General features: G+C 43.6%; 1 protein-coding gene across 1 annotated transcript in view; it reads left to right on the top strand.

Annotated features, from left to right (window-relative positions):
* The window catches only part of TEX26 (testis expressed 26), a 32,361-nt gene that overhangs the window by 11,185 nt on the left and 2,851 nt on the right, over positions 1-18,325 (top strand). The window contains 5 exon segments of the mRNA XM_029938479.1: positions 5,540-5,669; positions 13,033-13,095; positions 13,098-13,208; positions 14,837-14,874; positions 14,877-15,000. Of these exon segments, the coding sequence (XP_029794339.1) occupies positions 5,540-5,669; positions 13,033-13,095; positions 13,098-13,208; positions 14,837-14,874; positions 14,877-15,000 (466 nt within the window).

Raw genomic sequence — 18,325 nt, 5'->3', positions numbered from 1 at the left:
CTCTAACTGGAATGCCTCACCATGGGATTCCAGCGTCCCCCTCCCCACCGAAGTGGACAGCCAGTTGAATCCTGCCACCGTCCAAAGAAGACCCTACGTGGCTATCGGCCCACCTGAGCTCAAACCCGGAACTTCTGCACCCATAAAAGACTTTGCTCTCCCATATCAGGGGTGACTTCCCTGACTCCCCACCCCAGAGTCACGGAACCTCGCCCGGGAATTGCAGATCCCAATAAAGGCCTTCTTGGCTCCATAACGTGGTCTCTTTGTCCTCCCATCTCTGCCTCCATCTATTAAACCTTACAATACCCCATTTAACATACACCCCATTTCCTCCTGGAACCCATTCATTACAATGAATTTGCCTCTCAAATATTTGCCTTAAGATTTTAAAATTAATGTAAAGCAGCCAGTTACAATATTATACTGTGTATGTACACACACACAGACACAGCATTTATTTTCTTTAGGTGTTATTGAAGGCTCCCAGTCAATGAGAGCTAGCATGGTAGGTTGTCCTGGGCACTGGTAGCCAATGAGCAGTAGTGGGGCAGACTGCCCTGTGCGCTTTCAACCAATGAGGGTTTCACACCGGGAGTAGCCCGCCCCCCACCACCCCCAGACTTCAATCATCTTCCAATCGATCTGCATTGAGGGTGTGCTGCATATTTACTCCGTCGAGGCCTCTCTATCTGCCATTTGTTTGTTTCTGTTGAACAGTTGTGACTGCGCTCAGGACCTGAACTAGGATGAGACTAGCAAGGGGCTCCCTCTCTGCTCACAGAGAGGATCTGCCGCCAAAAGCAATTACCCTGGGAGCCAGAATGCAAACTGGGGATTGGAGCACCTTCAAGGAAAAGGTGGTGGGAAACAAGGGCCTGATGATATATTGGCAGCAATTATGGTGCATCCAGGTGGCAGTGAAGCAGAAGATGGGCTGGAGGTGGGTCAGGGCTTGTCGAGTGACTACAGGATCCTGCAGCTGCTCCTGTTGGCTTGGCCCCTTTTGTTGGCAGGGCTTACGTGAGTACAGGGGCACAGTGATGCCTCAGAGTGACCAGCATTACCAGGATGAACCAGTGGAGCCTAAAGATATGTACAGCTGATGAAGCCCTGGGGAATCCCCAGGTTTGAGGTGCAGGTCAAAGAAAGGAGCCTTATGGAGACAAAGGAGCAGCCCCCGAGGAAAACCTGAAAGATGTGGTATCTTAAATGCCTGGGAAAGAGATACAAGAGAGCCATCGCCACTTAAGTGATCTCTGCTATCTATGGAGTGTCCCACCAGAGGTCACTGGTGACTGCAGTTCCCATTCAGGATATTGGAAAAAGCCCAGTTACCTGGGGTTAGCCATGACTGTCAGGGCAAAGCCTTCAGGCAGTGGATGGTTATGTGTGCTACGTTTGATTCATTAATTTAAGCTACCAATATTTCCCGAGGACCTAGTATGTGTCAGACACTCTTCTGGGCCTGGGGATGTAGCCATGAACAAAATAAGAAAAAAAAATACCCCTAAATTGTGGAGCTTACACTTTAGTAGGGGGAGACAGACAACTGATGATAAATATAACACTCAGGCAAATGGTAATGCACCATAAAGGTTTAGAAAGTGATAGTTCTAAGGGGAAAAAATGATCAGGGAATGGAACGGGGTCAAGAATGGAGTGGGTGGGAAAGGGTTTGCAATTTTATGTGAAATAATTTAGGGAGGTGTCCTTTAGATTGTGACATTCACTTTAAGATTTGAAGGAGAACTTCTCACCCTTTCAAAGGCGAAGCCTTGAGGCAGGGTGTGTCTGATGTTTAAGGAATTGCAAGGTAATCCCTGAGGCCTGAAAGAAGAAGGAGGAAGTGAGGACAGAAAACAAAGGAGAGGAGCGCTGGGAGGGGGTCAGGGGTAGAAGTGTGCTGAGGTCTGGGGAGTAAATTGTGTAGAGCCTCATAGGCCACTCCGACTATGACTATTACTCTGAAATAAGGAGCCACTGCAGGGTTTTGAGAAGAGAGGGTTACATGATTATGCTTTAACTCGTCACCCTGGCCAAGAATAGACTAAAAGAGAGTAAATGTAAAGCAGCCAGTTACAATATTATACTGTGTATGTACACACACACAGACACAGCATTTATTTTCTTTAGGTGTTATTGAAGCCAAGATACTGGTAAAGAAAGAGGCTATTGCAATAATCCAGGAGATAAACGATGATGGCACATGACAGGTTTGGCGGGCTGGGGAAAGGAACAATACCAAGATGGACGACAGACCACCATTTTGGAAATTTCCACCCGCTGCTGGCTTCCCAGAAAAAACGTCATCTGCCCTAGCCTCATCTCTTCACCGTAAATGAGGTCTTATGCCCCCTGACGCACACCAGGAACTACTGCCCTATATAAGGCCCCCTCTCTTTGTCCCCGCCCCCTCCACGCGACTTCCCTGGCCCATTCTGTCCAGACCGGGGAACCTCGCTTTAGAGTGCTCCCAATAAAGGCCTTTTACATTTATTTCTGACCTCAGTTTTCTGCATTGTTTCTGCGACTTCCCTGGCTCTTTCCCTCCGAGCCAAGGAACCTCGCTGAGAGCTCTTTAATAAAGGGTGCTCTGGTCTCTTTTCTGGTCTTTCTGTTTTGTGACTTTCTCACTCTGCCGATTTAACCTTACAGCGCACACTAGGGTGTTAGGTGTGGTTGGAAGAAATGGTCAGAATCTAAATATATTTCATAGGTAAATACTGTAAGGTTTAATAGATGGAGGCAGAGATGGGAGGACAAAGAGACCACGTTATGGAGCCAAGAAGGCCTTTATTGGGATCTGCAATTCCCCGGCGAGGTTCCGTGACTCTGGAGCGGGGAGTCAGGGAAGTCGCGCCTGGTATGGGAGAGCAAGGTGTTTTATGGGTGCAGAAGTTCTGGGTTTGAGCTCAGGTGGGCTGATAGCCACATAGGGTCTTCTTTGGACGGTGGCAGGATTCAATTGGCTGTTTGCTTCAGTGGGGAAGGGGATGCTAGAATTCCATGGTGAGGCATTCCAGTTTGAGACAGTCCAGATTGAGAGTGGGGGTCATCAGTCCTGGTGGCGGCTGGATCTGTTATCTGACCTGCAATAAAATGGCCGCTGGTGCTTTTCAAATGGCTCGGGTCATCCCAGATTTGCAGGTGGGGGTTGTCAGTGCTCGAAGCTCTCCACAGCAAAGTGGCCTCTCAGTTGCCTTCCCATGGCAACTCTTACAAATACGATTTCCTGATGTAAAGAATGTGGGATGTGAAGCAAAAAGAGAGGCCAAGAATGACTCCAGGGATTTAGATCTAAACAGTGGCAAGTATAGAGTGGCCACTAACTGAAAGGTAGGATATTCAAGACTTTGGGGGACACTCAGGGGTTCAGTTGTGGGAAAGTGAAATTAGAAGTGTCCCTCCACTGGAGATCTACAAAAGAAGGACATTGGGCTATAGGGATCTGATTTGAGGGAGAGGTCTAAGCCAAAGATAAATAGGAGTCATCCCATGTATTTGAAATAAAATGAGACTGGATGAGATTATCAAGCTAGAAAAGAGGAAGAGGCTCAAGGACTGAGCCTTGGGGCATTTCACTAATAAGAGGTCAGTGGAAGAGGCAGCAAAATGAATGGAGAAGGGGCAGTCAGCTGTGAAGGACAAAGCCCAACAGAGTGTGTTGTGCCGAAGGCCCAGTGAAGAAAATAAAGGAAAAAGGACTGATTGCTGTGTGAAATGGTGCTTACAGGTCAACGAAGATGAGGATAGACTTGGCCATTGACTTTCACAGAATGGAGTTAATGGGTTGCCTTGACAGGCGCAGTTGTGGTAGAAGAAATCTCGATTAGTGTGAGACAAAGGGCTTCTGAAAGAACTGGCCGAGTCTAGATCTGGAGTGGGAAATGTGCAAGATGAGTCTGGAACATCTTGTTATGCTACATAGCAACAAACCAAACAAAAAACAAAAACCACCCAGAAATGGCTAGAGTTATATCAAAATTAAAGAGGTGGCCACACACCAAAGATAATTTGAGTTTCAATAAGGATAACATATGCAATAGATTGGAACACATCAAATATGCTTAAATCTGTGTGTTCTGTATAAAAAAATGGGGACAATTTCAGAGGATGACAAGAAACCAATTCATTATCTTAGAAACCAACGAAAGGAAAATCACTATTTTTTCCCTCTGCCTATATGAACTATGCCATTGGTAAACTAAATGATAAATGAGGGGAAATGTCACTTTATAAACATATTCTAACTAATATATGAAAAAGAAATGATAGACTATTACCCCTTTTCATCCATTAATCTAGGCATTCAGCATCAACAGCTGGTAACCTCACACAAAGAGAAACAACTGTATGTTATAATCCTCTTTGCCAAATACCACTTACAGTCTTGTTGGAGGGATCTATCCTAAGAGTAAGCCAGTCTCTGCCAATTGTAGGAAGTACAGGGAACAGAGGAACTTGTTAAACGACACAATGAATATGCATTCAACAAAATCCAGAGTGTGGGAACCTCTCCACATCAAATGGCTTGGTTTCTTCAATAGATTATAAGGGAAAGAAGGGGATGGAGAAGGACCCTGAAGGTTAAGACACATAAAAGACAAATTCTGGGGACAGTAACTATACATAACTACTTGGGAGAGGGGTTCATGTGAAGGATAACTGAGAAATATCTAAGTAACTAGAGAAGGAAGTAGAGTGAAAAGGGCGTTTTCTTTTTAAGATAAGAGAAATGAAGGCAAGCCTGGATTATTGATGGCTATGTCCCCCAAAGAGAGGGAGAAATGGAAGTTGCAAGGGACAAGTGAGAATTGGGGGAGTCCTGTGCCAGAGTAGGGTGAAAATGGTGGGCTGTGATGCACCAGGTGCAGGGGGCCCTGCTGGTGCACCTGCCACTGCTCTCCCATCACAGCATGAGTGAGTGCAGATGTGGCCGGGTGGGTGTGCAGGGCTGTGGGTCAAGGTTCTCATCAGATTGCTTCAGTTTTCTCAGGGAAATAGGAAGCAAGGTCATGAGAGAGTGGGTAGATGGAAAGAGGTACTGGAGGTTTCAAGTTTCATAATCATAAAATCTCTTTGGAGGCCAAGAGGAGAGAGCGCCTCCCTCCCACTCTTACAGGCTGCTTCTGAGGAGGGAGGTAAGGGAGGCAGGGTGTCCCTCGAAGCCTGAGGCTGTCTGCTTCTTCCTTGGGCATTTGAAGCCAGATCAAGCATTCACGTGGGTCTTCTCCTCTGGTCTCAGCTGGAGATTTCTGGTTGGAGGCACATTCTTTGGAGTTTGCAGTCATATTTTCCTGTCATCAAGAGGAAAAGTCAAAGAAATGACCAAGTAGCTGTGTTCAGCTGGGTGAACTGATGGCTCCTGGTGACAGGCTCCTGCATGGATTGCAGCGGGGTAGCTGGGTGTAGAGGACTCAGAAGAACATGTGCACACAAACACACGTAATCTTCATTCCCATAGGTGAACTTATATGGAATTTCTTGGACATTGTGTTTGTATTAGTAGGATTTCTTTCTCTGGATGTTACCTCAGGGACAATCAATGGCATCAATAAAGAGCCACCTCCATTGGAAAATCACTGCTTCAGAGGAAGTGGTTAAGAAGGCAATATCAAATCAGTTTATTTCCACTACTAGAAGAGACTTTGTGGACAGATCAAAAGGTAAACATGTTCATTTTTCTCCTTTCCCTGGTCATATGTTGTGCCCCGGAGTTGGCAGTGGTGAACAGCACAGATGCAGTTTCTTTCCTCAAGGAACTCCCAGAACAGACACAGAAAAAGGCAATTTAGCAAGCAAAAAGTCACATATGAAAAAGTGTATCATACGGGAAATGCAGTGTGCCGTGGGTGCACACAGTGGGACATCTAGCCCAAAGCTGGGGAGAGGGAATGGATAGGCTTCCTGGACCTGAAACACGAGGATGAGAGAGCCCAACAAAGATGAAGAGGTCAAGTTAAACATGCCATTTCCAATTATTGCGATTTTGAAAAATTGAAACTTTTATGAAACTAATGCATGCATCCACCTAAATCAAATAGTAACCTAATGGCTTATTACAAAGTAATAGCAGTTCTTTGACCCCACTCCCCATTGGTGATCAATCCCTTCAATGGTTCTTATATAATACTCCATATTTTAAAATAATAGGCATATGCTGCTATTTTTGGTTCATCAATCTTAAACATTGTTATTGACTTCCTGTTATGGTGGTTGAGATTTGGTTCTGTAACTCTTTCTCAGTCCCCTTCCATCCAGTTGCTCTATAATTATATTACAAATTCTTCTTTGATTCAATTGCTAATGTTTATATTGTGATCCTGATATGATATATTATGATTATGTAAACATTCATTGCTGAGCAAGGTGGTATTTTATAATTGTTTCGGGGCACCCTGGTGGCTCAGTCGGTTAAGCCTCCGCCTTTGGCTCAGGTCAGATCTCACGTTTGTGGGTTCGAGCCCTGCATCAGTCTCTGTGCTGACAGCTAGCTCAGAGCCTGGAGCCTGCTTCCGGTTCTATATCTCCTTCTCTCTCTGCCCCTCCCCCTCTCATGCTCTGTCTCTCTCTGTATTAAAAATAAATAAAACATTTTAAAAAAGTTTATAATTGTTTCCTTTTCCTTTTTTTTTTTAACCAGAGTTAATAATTGGCTTTTCCCCCACCTACGCTTAGTTTTCTATGGGCCTGTCACCAATTTTTGCCAAATTCTTTGTCACATACTTATCAAGATTTTTTTTCCAAACAGAGTTTCAAACACTCTACCCCTTCCAGTATTTTTCCTAGAGATCTTCAGCTTTACACCATTTATCATTTCCCTCTAATCCAGACTGGGTTGTTCTATAGCTTTGCTGCCCCATTGTGCACTGGGATTCCTTTCTCATCATTCTTGGAATGGCTTGCCTCCGCCTGCATTGAGTCTTATTTCTTATTCCTCTTTCTTATCCCTTCTCCTTAGTTTTGCTGAAGCACATATTTCAGTAGGTTTCTAAGAAAGAGTGCACAGGAGGAAGTTTTTTTAGCATGTTCTGCTCTGTTTGGAAATGTCCTTTCTTCTTCCTTACACTTGTCTGATAGTTTGGCTGGATATAAAATTCTAGGATGATAATCACTTTCCCTCAGAATGCATTCCTTCAAATATCTTCTAGCATCCAGAAGTTCTTTGTAGAAGACTGGTGCCATTTTGATTCCTGACCCTCTTATGTATATATTTTTTCCTGGAAAGTCCTAAGATTTTTTCCTTATTTCTGACATTCTGAATTTTACACCTGTGTGCATTAGTGAGACTCTTTTGTCATTGATCATATTGGACAATCAGGGGCTCAAGAAGCTAGAGACATGTCCTTCAATTCTGGACATTGTTTCCTACATGTCTCTTCCTACATTTCTTCCATCTGTTTTCTCTGTTCTTTTCTGGGACTCCTATTCATTGGACTGATCCTCCAATTTTCTCATCTTTTCTCTCCTAGTATCTTTTTCTCTGTATTTTTCCTCTGCTAACTTGAAAATTTCTTTATTTTTCAGTCTAGCTCTTCTATTGGATTTTTAATTTACAAGTTTCTTCCTCTTTCTGACTTTTTTGTTTGGATAGTAAGATTAATAAGTTTTATTTACTATAATATATAGACTTCTAATTATTATGGACTATTGTCTGATTATTATTATGATTATTTTTTAAAAACGGCATTCTGTTCTTGTTTTATATATGTAGTAATTCTCTTATAAATTTTAGGATACTTAATTTTCAACATTTTCATCTATTCCTTGCATTGTCTCTATTTTCTGAGTGTTTTAATGGTCAATGAAAATTTGGTTTTCTGTTCATATTTACAAGAGGGCAGAGGCAGATATACTATGATGTTAACAAAACTTGTTTAATTCTTTGGACTCTTTTTTTAAATGAGTGTATGCAAAATATGAATCTGTAAGGTTCACAAGAGAGATACTCAAATCTGATTGGAAACTACATACAGAGATGGGGCTTGTTAGCTGGTGCTTGATTTAGGTGCTTAGGTGACAAGCTCTCTCTCTGTTGGGACCCCCCCGCCCCCCAGTATTTATAGGCCAGTTTCTCCAAAGAGAGAGAAACCCTTGGCTGTTGACTTCCTGAGAACAAGACTGGGGATGAACTGGGATCTTCCTGCTTGCTGTGCAGACTCTCACTGAACCCTTCTTTTTCCTGTTCATCTCACTGCCCAACTTTGCACTGTGCCTGGTGTTCTGGAATCTCCAGGGCTTCCTTCATTCCGTGTTGTGCCTGATAAATTTCTGGTGAGGAAAGGATAGTCAAATGACTGCATGAGGTTAAGACGATGGTGCAGGAACTCTAACCACTCTGTCTACAAGCTTCCACTCAAGCCTCTTGTTTTCAGCCTGAACCTCATGCCTGCTTTACCTTGTTCCTGTTACAGAAGCCTATTGGGGCCTATAGTGTGGATTAACTCACTATTTTGTTTTCCCTTTCAGCAGTCACTTAGTTTTACCTTTCTCTACTTTGCTAATTCAGTTGGCACATCTGTATTTGGTTTCCAGCCTCTAAAAATGTGTTAACCTCTAATTTGCTATCATTCTGGTGAAGTTTGGAAGGGAGGAGTCAAATATGATATGTGATGATCTTTTATGAATCTAAATGGGATCATATTATTCTACCACCTTGTTTCGCTGGCTTTGCATTGCACTTTGTTTTGATTTTGTTTTTGAGAGAGAGAGAGAAAGAGGGTACTAGTGAATGAGGGTGGGGGGTGGAGAGAGAAAGAGAGAAGCGGGACTAACCTGAAATGGAGCTCATGTTCATGAAAAATGGGGCTCGTGTTTACCTGAAGTGGGCCTGGAGCTCATCAGAAGTAGGGCATGAGCTCACCTGATGTGGGACTTGAACTCATGAACTATGAGATCATGACCTGGGCCAAAGTCACATGCTTAACCAACTGAGCCATCCAGGCTCTCTGCTTTGGACTTTGAATGAAATCCAACTTTCAGTTCCTTCTCTTTGTTCATAAGGTCCTACAAGGCTGGCCTGGCCCTTGCTTACCTCCTCACTGTTCCTTTCCCTCCATCCCCTCATTTATCAGGCTCCAGCCACATTGGCCTTTTAAAAATTCCTATAAGATACCATCCCCCACCCCAGTGTGCAGGCTGTTTCCTTTGCCTGCATTGTTCTTCTCCCAGCTCTTTCTGTGATTTTACTGTGTCATTCTGTAGATGCCAGAGTATCACCTTCCTGTGAGACCTTTCCTTACTGTTTTATCTGAAGAAGTGTGCCGCCACCTCGTTTGTTACTTCCTAGCACCTGGCATTTTGCAGTCATTTGCTTACTGATTCTTGTTTTTTGTTGTTTTTATTTTATTCTTTCTTCCACTATACAGCAGGTGCCCAAAGGCCTTTATTCACTCAGAATCTAGCACAGTCTATACAGTCTACTCCAGGTGAATAGGATGTACTCTATAAATATTTGCAGAATGATGGAAAAAATACATGGGAAGTATGTTTTTGAAGTTAGATGAGTATATAATCAAAAGGCCTCCACACTTCAGGTAAATATTAAGGGTGATGGGAAATATTTGAAATGTCAGCATTCTTAAAAGATGTCTTGGAGCTTCTAATCAAAGTCTGTCCAGCATGTACAAATTACCATTTCCCTGTGTGTAGATAAATACCCAGGACCTGCCAAGAGTCTCTCCTAAATCTCCTAGCTCCATCTGCTCCTTTCTCTCCCCAAAGCCACAGCTCCCCACGTCTCCCCTTGGGATGACCTCTAATCCAGCTCTCTTTTCCACTTGTGTCGCTTCCGATCCACCACCCGTACTATAAACCATAGTTTCCAGATGTGCAAATTGATGTCACCTTCCAGCTGAAAACCCTTCAGTGCTCCCCATTGTCGTCAGGATAAAAGCTAAATGCCTTGATGTGAGTCTGTACAACTTGGTCCCCGCTCGCCGCACCAGCATTCTCCCTCAGCAGCCCCCACACTCTCCATGGGACTCAACTGCCTGCCTTCCTCCAGACCCACCATCCCCAGGCGGCCTTGTGCCCTGTGCACACACTGCTTCCTTCCGTGGACCACCTGTCCCTCCCTTATTTTAGCCTGTGACTATCCATAACTTAAGTCTAAATACAGGCTTCACTTCTCTCCCAGGAGTCTTCTCTGATGCCCCATGTTTGGACTGGTGGGCCTCCCACATGTTCTATATAGATCTTATTCTTATCTCTTTCACATCATTTATCACCCAGTATTGTACTTCTCTCTTTTTGTGTCTGTTTCTCTAATACTTTAAGCTTCTAAAGCACAGGGACTACGTCTTATCTTTGTATCGTCATCATTGAATTAAGGCAGATGAGTGAGAAGCACTAAAAGGTGCTTGTTTTCCCACTGAGGCTTGGAGAACTTGGCTTTGATGAATTAGAACAGCAGACAGAGATGGCAGAACTAGTTCTTGCTGGGCTGTAGATTATGTGCATGGTCCCAGTGGTTTTGAATAGTCGTTGCTATAGATGTACTTTTGACTTGGGCCTCACTGCAAGTGCCATCCTAATTGTAAATTGGATAGTTTCTCTCTTTGGGCTTTAGCTAGGCTAGTGTGGTATCACTGTTCTTAAGAGAAAAAGAAACAGTGGGAGCTGAGCTCCTGAGAAGCCGAGAGGGCTCTCTGGGAGGGGTCCAGGCCTTGGAAGTGTGGTTAGCGTTGGGTCAGGTTAGCTCTGAGTCATGGCAAACTTCAATTCCACTATGGGGACTTCAGGTATCGGTTGGGTCCCTTTGTATCAAGAACTTTTCTTAATAATACTGAAGAAACTTATTAATGTGAAATTTTGTGAAGGCAAAGCATTAGTTGAGAAGAACTAAAGGCTACGGTAAAGCATCTATCACATAGTCATTAGGGTGCAGTTCAGATGAATTGTTTCTGAGTTTTTTCTTTTGTTCATTCATTAAGTTAATAAACATTTAAGGAGGTCATTACTGTGAAAACTGCTAAGGATCAATGAAGAAGAGTACTTAATCTTTATCTTTAAAGGAACTCGGCGTAAGTCTAGGCTCTAATTTTTGTCTTTTCTGGGTCTTCATGTCCAGTTGTTCCACTATGCTGGTTGATCCTGGTCTACATGGACCAGCCACTCAAGACCCTTCACAACCTGGTTTCTAACTTACCCCTCCTGCTTCACCCTCAGCTTCACTCCTTGCCCTGCACACCTCACACTCTTGCCAGCTGGGTCATACTTCATGAACATAGTGCACAACTTTTGCTGCAGTGTTGACCCATCCTCAAAGCACATCCTTTGCTGTGTTTGGCATTTAACTCTTGTCTTCCTTCCCTTCCCCTAACAGAGTCCATTATACTCCCTCTGGACTTCTGTAGCACCTGTTGAAGGCTCTGAGTTAGTGATTCTTAAGCAGAGGGCAAGCTTGTTCACAATGTAAGTGCCTAGGGCCCCCCTTCTAGAGATTCTCAATGTCTGTGATGAGGTTCCACAAATATGTTTTGGAAAAACCTTCCCAGGTAAGTTTGATGTATTATCTCCATGTGAGAAGCATGGGTCCAAGTGCTGTGGTTACAAGAGATCACATTCCATATTTGTCTGTCCTGCATATGTCTTTCTGATCACACCAGGTGGAGGCTGTCTCAAGGTAGAACAATGACTAAATTGTTTTTAAGTTTGGCAAGGAACACTTCAAGTACTTCAACAAGAATTTGTTTTTCTCCTATAAAGCTATTAGTAATATACAAAAATCAAGTTGTAGATGATGTTTACTAGGAGCCATACCTGATGGTTTTCTAAAATATCTTAAGGGATATCCTGATTTTAAGCCCTAGAGTTGCCTCTTCTCTATAACCTTGTCTTCTACTTGGATGATTTATGAGGTCATAATGAGGGCCATTGGGTATGCATGCTCTTTTCCTGAGTCCTCTGAATTAAGAGGCAGCATGTAGTGACATTTTCTCTCATTGCGCTGGTCTAGACAGAAATCGTTTCTAAAGCAATCATTAAAATGCTCTTGGATACCAGTAGGTGACACCACATATTGTTTGATGTACGTTTGAGTTTGTTTTGAAAAGACCTACTGAAAAATGAAATCGGAGCACGATTCAAGTTTAGTTTGGCACTATTTGGATGTTGCTCATGATATCCATGTTAACATTCTGGTCCCGAATACAGTTGGTATTGTATCATGTGCCCCTAAACCAACACTTGGCAGCATGGATTAGGGATGAACTCCCTCTGAGTGAGAGAGCTTTTGCCTCCTCTGTAATTTGGTAGTGCTTGTGGAAGCTGGTGTTTAGTCACTGCTGCATAGATATTCAACGATTATTTATAATCATATCATTAGTACTTGATGGACATTTGTTCGCAGTGTTATTGCAACGAATTAATAGTGCTATTGTCCACCAGTGACAATAATGTTACCTAACCTTCCATCAATAAGGGATGAACTTCGTGGAGTTCTTTTCCAGGTAACAGGGATGCACTGCCCCATCTAGGGTTGCCAGATTTAACAAATAAAAATACAAGATGCCTTGTTAACAATATAACTATAACCATAACTATATATATTTTTAATAACAACATACAGTAGATAAATGTGTGCTTTACAAAAATTATTCGCCATTTATCTGAAATTCAAAGTTAACTGACATCCTATGTTTTGCGTAGCCTTAGCCTTACCTGAGATCTCTCTCTTTCTCTGCTCCTCACCCTGCCCTAGGGATGAAGTAGGTCTACTAGAATGAGGGATGTCTTCTGTGTCCATTGAGCAGAAGAGAAGAGCACTCCTAAGTGACATGCAGTATATTCATTAAAAGCTACTTCTAATCAGTGGAGCATATACTTCCCATGCCTGATAAGCAGAAAATTATTTCTTGGTTGAAATATCCATAAAAACTACATTGACTGTGCTTCTAAATACAAGAAGAGTGGGTTTAGTGTGATAAAGTGGAAGCTACTGCCGGGAGCAAAAATGGAATGAAAACACAATGCTATTTTGAATAGCTTACAAGGGGTTATTGTCTTGCATTTGTACCTCCACCCCAGTTCAGAAGATTAAAGAAAGTTCTCAGACGTTTCTGGAATGGAAAAAGTTACTTCCTCGACCTGCAGAACTGAATTTCGACGGAATTACCAAGTTCCAGCTAAAATTCCTGAGCTGCAGGACTTTAGTTTCAAATATGAATGCTACTCAAGCCTACCAGTTACCTCTCAGGGTCTAGGTAAGTACACCTGTAGCTTTTAAAGCAACGTTATAGACTCTGTACTTGTTCCAAGATTCTTCAGCACATTGGCAGGTAATCTTGGTAACCGTCATAAAGAATGCCAGTGACCCCCCGCATCCCTACAGGAAGTCTAAATTATGCCTAGCTTCACACTCTGGGAGGGAATAAGTAAATAACTGATTCCTTATGCTGTGAAATAGCGCATCCTCTGCCTGGGGGCAGTGGTTGGGATTGGAGGACGCTTCCTCCTTATAAAACAAAAGGAAGAATTTAGTTATTATAAAATGACTAAAAAAGAGACTGGGTGGGACTCACATTAGATGTGCCAATTATCCACTGGAAGCCTAACCGTATGGTAAGTCCATCAGGTATCTTCACATTTGGCAACCATTCCATTCAAGTGTTCTTTTAGGATCCTGATTCCTATTGTTTTCAACAAAAAAGCTTTTAAAAGTTCCATGATCAAGCCACCTCCAAGTTACTGGTTTAGAGGATAATTTGGTGTCAGGCTGAGATAGTGATATACTCCTGGCATGGAGTTGGGATTGAGTAGTACCATGAGACAGAAATCACAGGATAGAAATGTAGTCTCTTGGGGTTAGAAGACGGCATAGAAGTTACCTTGTCTACATCCTCACACCATGTGGGAATCCTCTCTGTCCCTTCCTTGCCAGGGGGTGATGCTGCCACTCTTTGGAGGATTCCCCACCCCCTTCAGCAACTCTTTCATTCTTAGATAGTCCAGCTGTTGAGAAACTTCCTTGCTAAACTTTGGCTTTGGTTCTACTTCTTCCTACAGAGGTTAACTAGTGTAAAGTATTCTATGAAAACCATCCTTTATACCCTCCACACTCTCTACCTAAAACATTTCCCTACAAATGCTCTTCTTAACGATGTAGCATCAAAGTGCCCTCACCAACCTGCTTCCTCCCTCTGGCCAGTGGTCCCTTTACAGGGAACTGAAAGCAGTATTTAAGGTGTCCTTAAGGCTCAAAGATTATGGCACGCTGTAGAAATTAGGTTCCCACATCATGCTTTCATTGCTTTTTTTTTTTCATGATAATCCTAGACTTTCAGAACCCACATTAAATGAGCAATATTCAGAATCAAACGTAAGTGATTTTGGTTTGGCTTGCACCTGATGCCTTTATTAGTCTGAACATGTGAGAAGTCCCAGCTGGAGATGTCATCACCACGCACCCGAACACACCTGGGTCCCGGAGGGACTCCTCTTAGTGTGTCAGCCCACGTCTGCACAGGAGACCGCGCAGAAGGGAAAGAACCTTCCGTGAAGGCAGTGGTTTACTAAGGAGGTAGTGAAGGCTGAGCGGCAGAAGAGAGTCGATTTCAGGGAGAATTTTTCTGAAAATGGTGCTCAAACTTGAGTCTCTGGTCATCAGCCCCAATCACCCCTACTGCCAACAGCGACAGTCCGAGCAGCTCTGCTCAGCCCGAGTCCTGGGAGGAGTCACTCATATACAGAGCCTCTCTTTCTAGCACCTTCAGGGTGCCGAGTAAGCTCCAAGTTGGGTTCATGGCTATTAGGAGCTTCCTAGACAAAGAAGGGCAGGAATTCTTTGCTCAGTGATGGCCTCCATTTCTTTCCCTCCTGTGTGTCCCCCTAGTCCCTTCCATGCCCTACAGCCACATGAGGAATCAAGAGCTCATAAAAAAAACCAGACTACGTACCAAAGCGATTACGGGAAAACCTCCCTGGATTTCTTAGTGATTTTAAACTCATTTACTCCCTCTCAAATCACAGAGTACCTTCAGGGTCTTTCCTACAAAGGTACGAGGAGGTCTTGAGTTACTGTTCAATGGGTTTACAGATCATAATACGTTGCTTTATGCAAATAGGAATTGTTCCAACTTTCAGCTACTGGAGTTAAATGTTCACAGAAAGAGATATTGCCTCATAGAAATCTTATAGTTTTGTGTACACTTCAACCCATTGAAAAAAGTTTTCTTTCTTTTAAAATTTTTTTAATGTTCATTTTTATTTTTGAGAGAGACAGAGACAGAGAGACAGAGTGTGAGCAGGGGGAAGGGCAGAGAGAGGAGACACAGATTCCAAAGCAGGCTCCGGGCTCTGAGCTGTCAGCACAGAGCCCGATATGGGGCTCCAACTCAAGAAGTGAGATCATGACCTGAGCCGAAGTCGGTCGCTTCAGTGACTAAGCTACCAGGTGTCCTGAAAATAAAGTTTTCTTAAAATTGGCCTTGGTGACTGTAGCCCCATGTATTAGAAAAGAAACATCTAGCTTTTCACTCATTTCTGATCTCACTCATTTCACTCGTTCAGCCCGTGATTGAATTGCTCCCGGATGACTTCTGTTTTTATTACAGTTAAGTGATTTCTTCTGTGGGTGTTTACACTGTCTCACAATTTTGTTTATCTTATGTAATCTTTATTTCCTGTTCGGTGGTGCTATGAATGACAGGTCTTTTAGGGTACATGAGAATCTCCATGTATGATGTCCTCCAAAAGAGTGAAGACCGTGCCCAGGACAGTGTTAGTTCATTCTGGATAACAAAGACCTGTCCGAGCTCAGGGCCTCAGGATGGTGTCTGCTTGGGAGCATCTGGTCATTCTGTGCATGTGTGAAACATAACCGCAGAGTTGGAGAAGAGGAAACTAGACTCCTCTAACGGCGGTGCTCAGCATCTGCTGCGAGTGACCGTGCGCCCTGTCACTCCTCATTTTTGAGCATGTGCCCCCAGTGCAGACAGATTTATTTTTATAAAGCATATTCACCACTAAATGAATGTGTTAGGTAAGTTGTAAAACACGCTAAATGCTAAAGGAAGAAGTGAAGAGTGATACAATATAATGTCAGAGAATAGAAATATATAGAACCTAAATAAAGGTCCTGATAGTTCTTCTTACCCTCAATGGACCGTCCTCTGCATGGTTCAGGCTGTGTGGGGGTCACTGCCTTGTTTTGTGTCCTGTGGTCAAGCTTAAGCTTGGGATTTCCACCAGCTGCTCAGTAATCCTCCAGTTGCTCCCTGTTGCCCACCGGCCTTGGGTCCCCAGTCTCTGTCCTTTGCCTGTCCCCAGCTATGATCAGAAGAGCTTGATCCTCTGAAATCCTCACTGAAACCCTATTACACTGAGATCACCTACCCCCCACAAAACTGAAACCCTACTGTAGGCAAGACAGAGGGAAAAGAGGATACTTCCCACAATCGCAGACTGAGGACTGAAGGGCCAAAGGCCCTGGAAGGAGCTTGAATGTTGGGTTTCAAGAAGTACAAGACACAGGCGTGTTGCCTCCCTGGAAGGCAGAAGCAGAAGTCTGCATTTTCCGTTGGGAGCCTCACTCCTCTCAACAGATGCCTCTGGGCCGGTTTGACATGTCAGAAGGAAACCAAGTGGCTCTGTGAGGTTGGCTGGCCTGCTTTCTGTTTCTGTGCCCAGCTCGGTGCATAGATATGACACCATTGTCAGCATTCTGGGAGGTGCTCTTTTCACCTTGGAGCCACGTGTGTTGGACCCTAGAGAGTGCTCCCACGGCAGATGCTCCCAGCTGCCCACGGGACTTGAAATACAGATGGAGCTGTCATGTCTCTCTCTGCAAGGAAAACCCACGGTGGCTGCTGGCACTTCTGTCCTTCGTTGTCTGTGTGTGTGATTTGTAATTGAGCCTTAGCGATGCCTCCCAAGGGTGAATAAGGACTCTTTAGATGCTTAGACAGCCTTTGCTTCACTCAGATCTACCTTCTGCAAGATTTCTGGCCTAAGCTGATTCTGTTGGACTTTTCTCCCCAGACAAGTGAGACACGGTCTATTACTTAACAAAGTAGCCTTGGGGCCACTATAGGCTTTGGTGGCTTTTCCAATCTCCTCTCTTCCTGATGCCCTCAGGACAGTGCTGGTGGCAGAGACACAGATACTTGTGTCCCAGAGCATTGCCATTTTGCAGTGACTCGATGGCGTGTAGATCCTGCTTGCTGTGGGCCTTGGTTTCTCTTTCCTAGTTTTGCTTTAGAATGACCTGCCCTCAGCCAGCTATGCTAGAGGCTGACAAGCAGGTAGAGGTTCCCTTTGAATTCTTATGCCCAAAAACTCCCATGATTTTCTAACATCTAGGATGACGTTTTTGCTTTTTGGATGGTGAGTATCTCAGCAGAGCTCATTTGCGGTAGTGCTGAGCCAGTATGCAAGAGAATAAAAATCTTGGCAGATATATTAAGCTGAATGAATGATTACCACCTCAGCTTAAAGTCTTTTACTGGATTATCTCTCTTAGACAGTATGGAGCCCAGAACAGGTACATTTTGAAAGAGAGAGGGGAAGGGGAGGGATGAACATCATGGCCCAAGGCAGAGGCTACGGAGGTGGTGGGGTGTGGTAAGATAAAGAAGACTCCAGAAAGACACAAAATGAAACTGTAGAAGAAGAAAGGAGGAGCAGCTTAAGGTAAATCTTTTGTTTCCAACAATGGTGAGGATCACTATTTGGTATTTTCTCTATTAGAACTTGAGGGATTTGAGCTAGATGTCTTTCGTGGCCATTCTGTTTTCAAAATTGTTTTAATCTCTGAGTGAGTCAGATCACCCCATGGTTTACTCTTGGGGCCACTGTTATCTATTGGTAAAGACTGTCATGTCCCCATGTACCCCCCTCCTTGAAAGACAAAATTATCTGAAATCTGGCCTCAGAATCTTTCAGCCATTACTCCCTCTCCATATCTTCCAATCAGAACTCCCATGAATATTCCTTCCTAGGGTGTGATTCAATACTGTTAAGAACATATTCACTGACTCAAGAAACTTCACTGATTGAGTACCTATAATGCTTACTTGATACCAAGATAAATAAAAAACAAATCCTTCTTTTTTGAGATACTCATTGTCAGGAGGGGGAGACAGGCACACAAATACAATGTCATAAGCTCTGTAATCGAAGTGGTCTTTGGGTATATTCCAACCCTGTGGACTGACAGGGCAGTGGCGGAGGCTGTTTCTGGGAGGCTTCCTTTATTTTTATTTTTTTTTAAATAGTTTATTGTCAAATTGGTTTCCATACAACATCCAGTGCTCTTCCCCATAAGTGCCCTCCTCCATCACCACCACCTCTTTTCCCCCCTCCCCCTTCCCCTTCAATCCTC

Source organism: Suricata suricatta, chromosome 4 (assembly GCF_006229205.1).
Source record: "Suricata suricatta isolate VVHF042 chromosome 4, meerkat_22Aug2017_6uvM2_HiC, whole genome shotgun sequence".
Classification (NCBI taxonomy): domain Eukaryota; kingdom Metazoa; phylum Chordata; class Mammalia; order Carnivora; family Herpestidae; genus Suricata; species Suricata suricatta.
The sequence above is the reverse complement of the archived record's forward strand: the minus strand, read 5'-3'. Positions and strand labels throughout refer to the sequence as shown.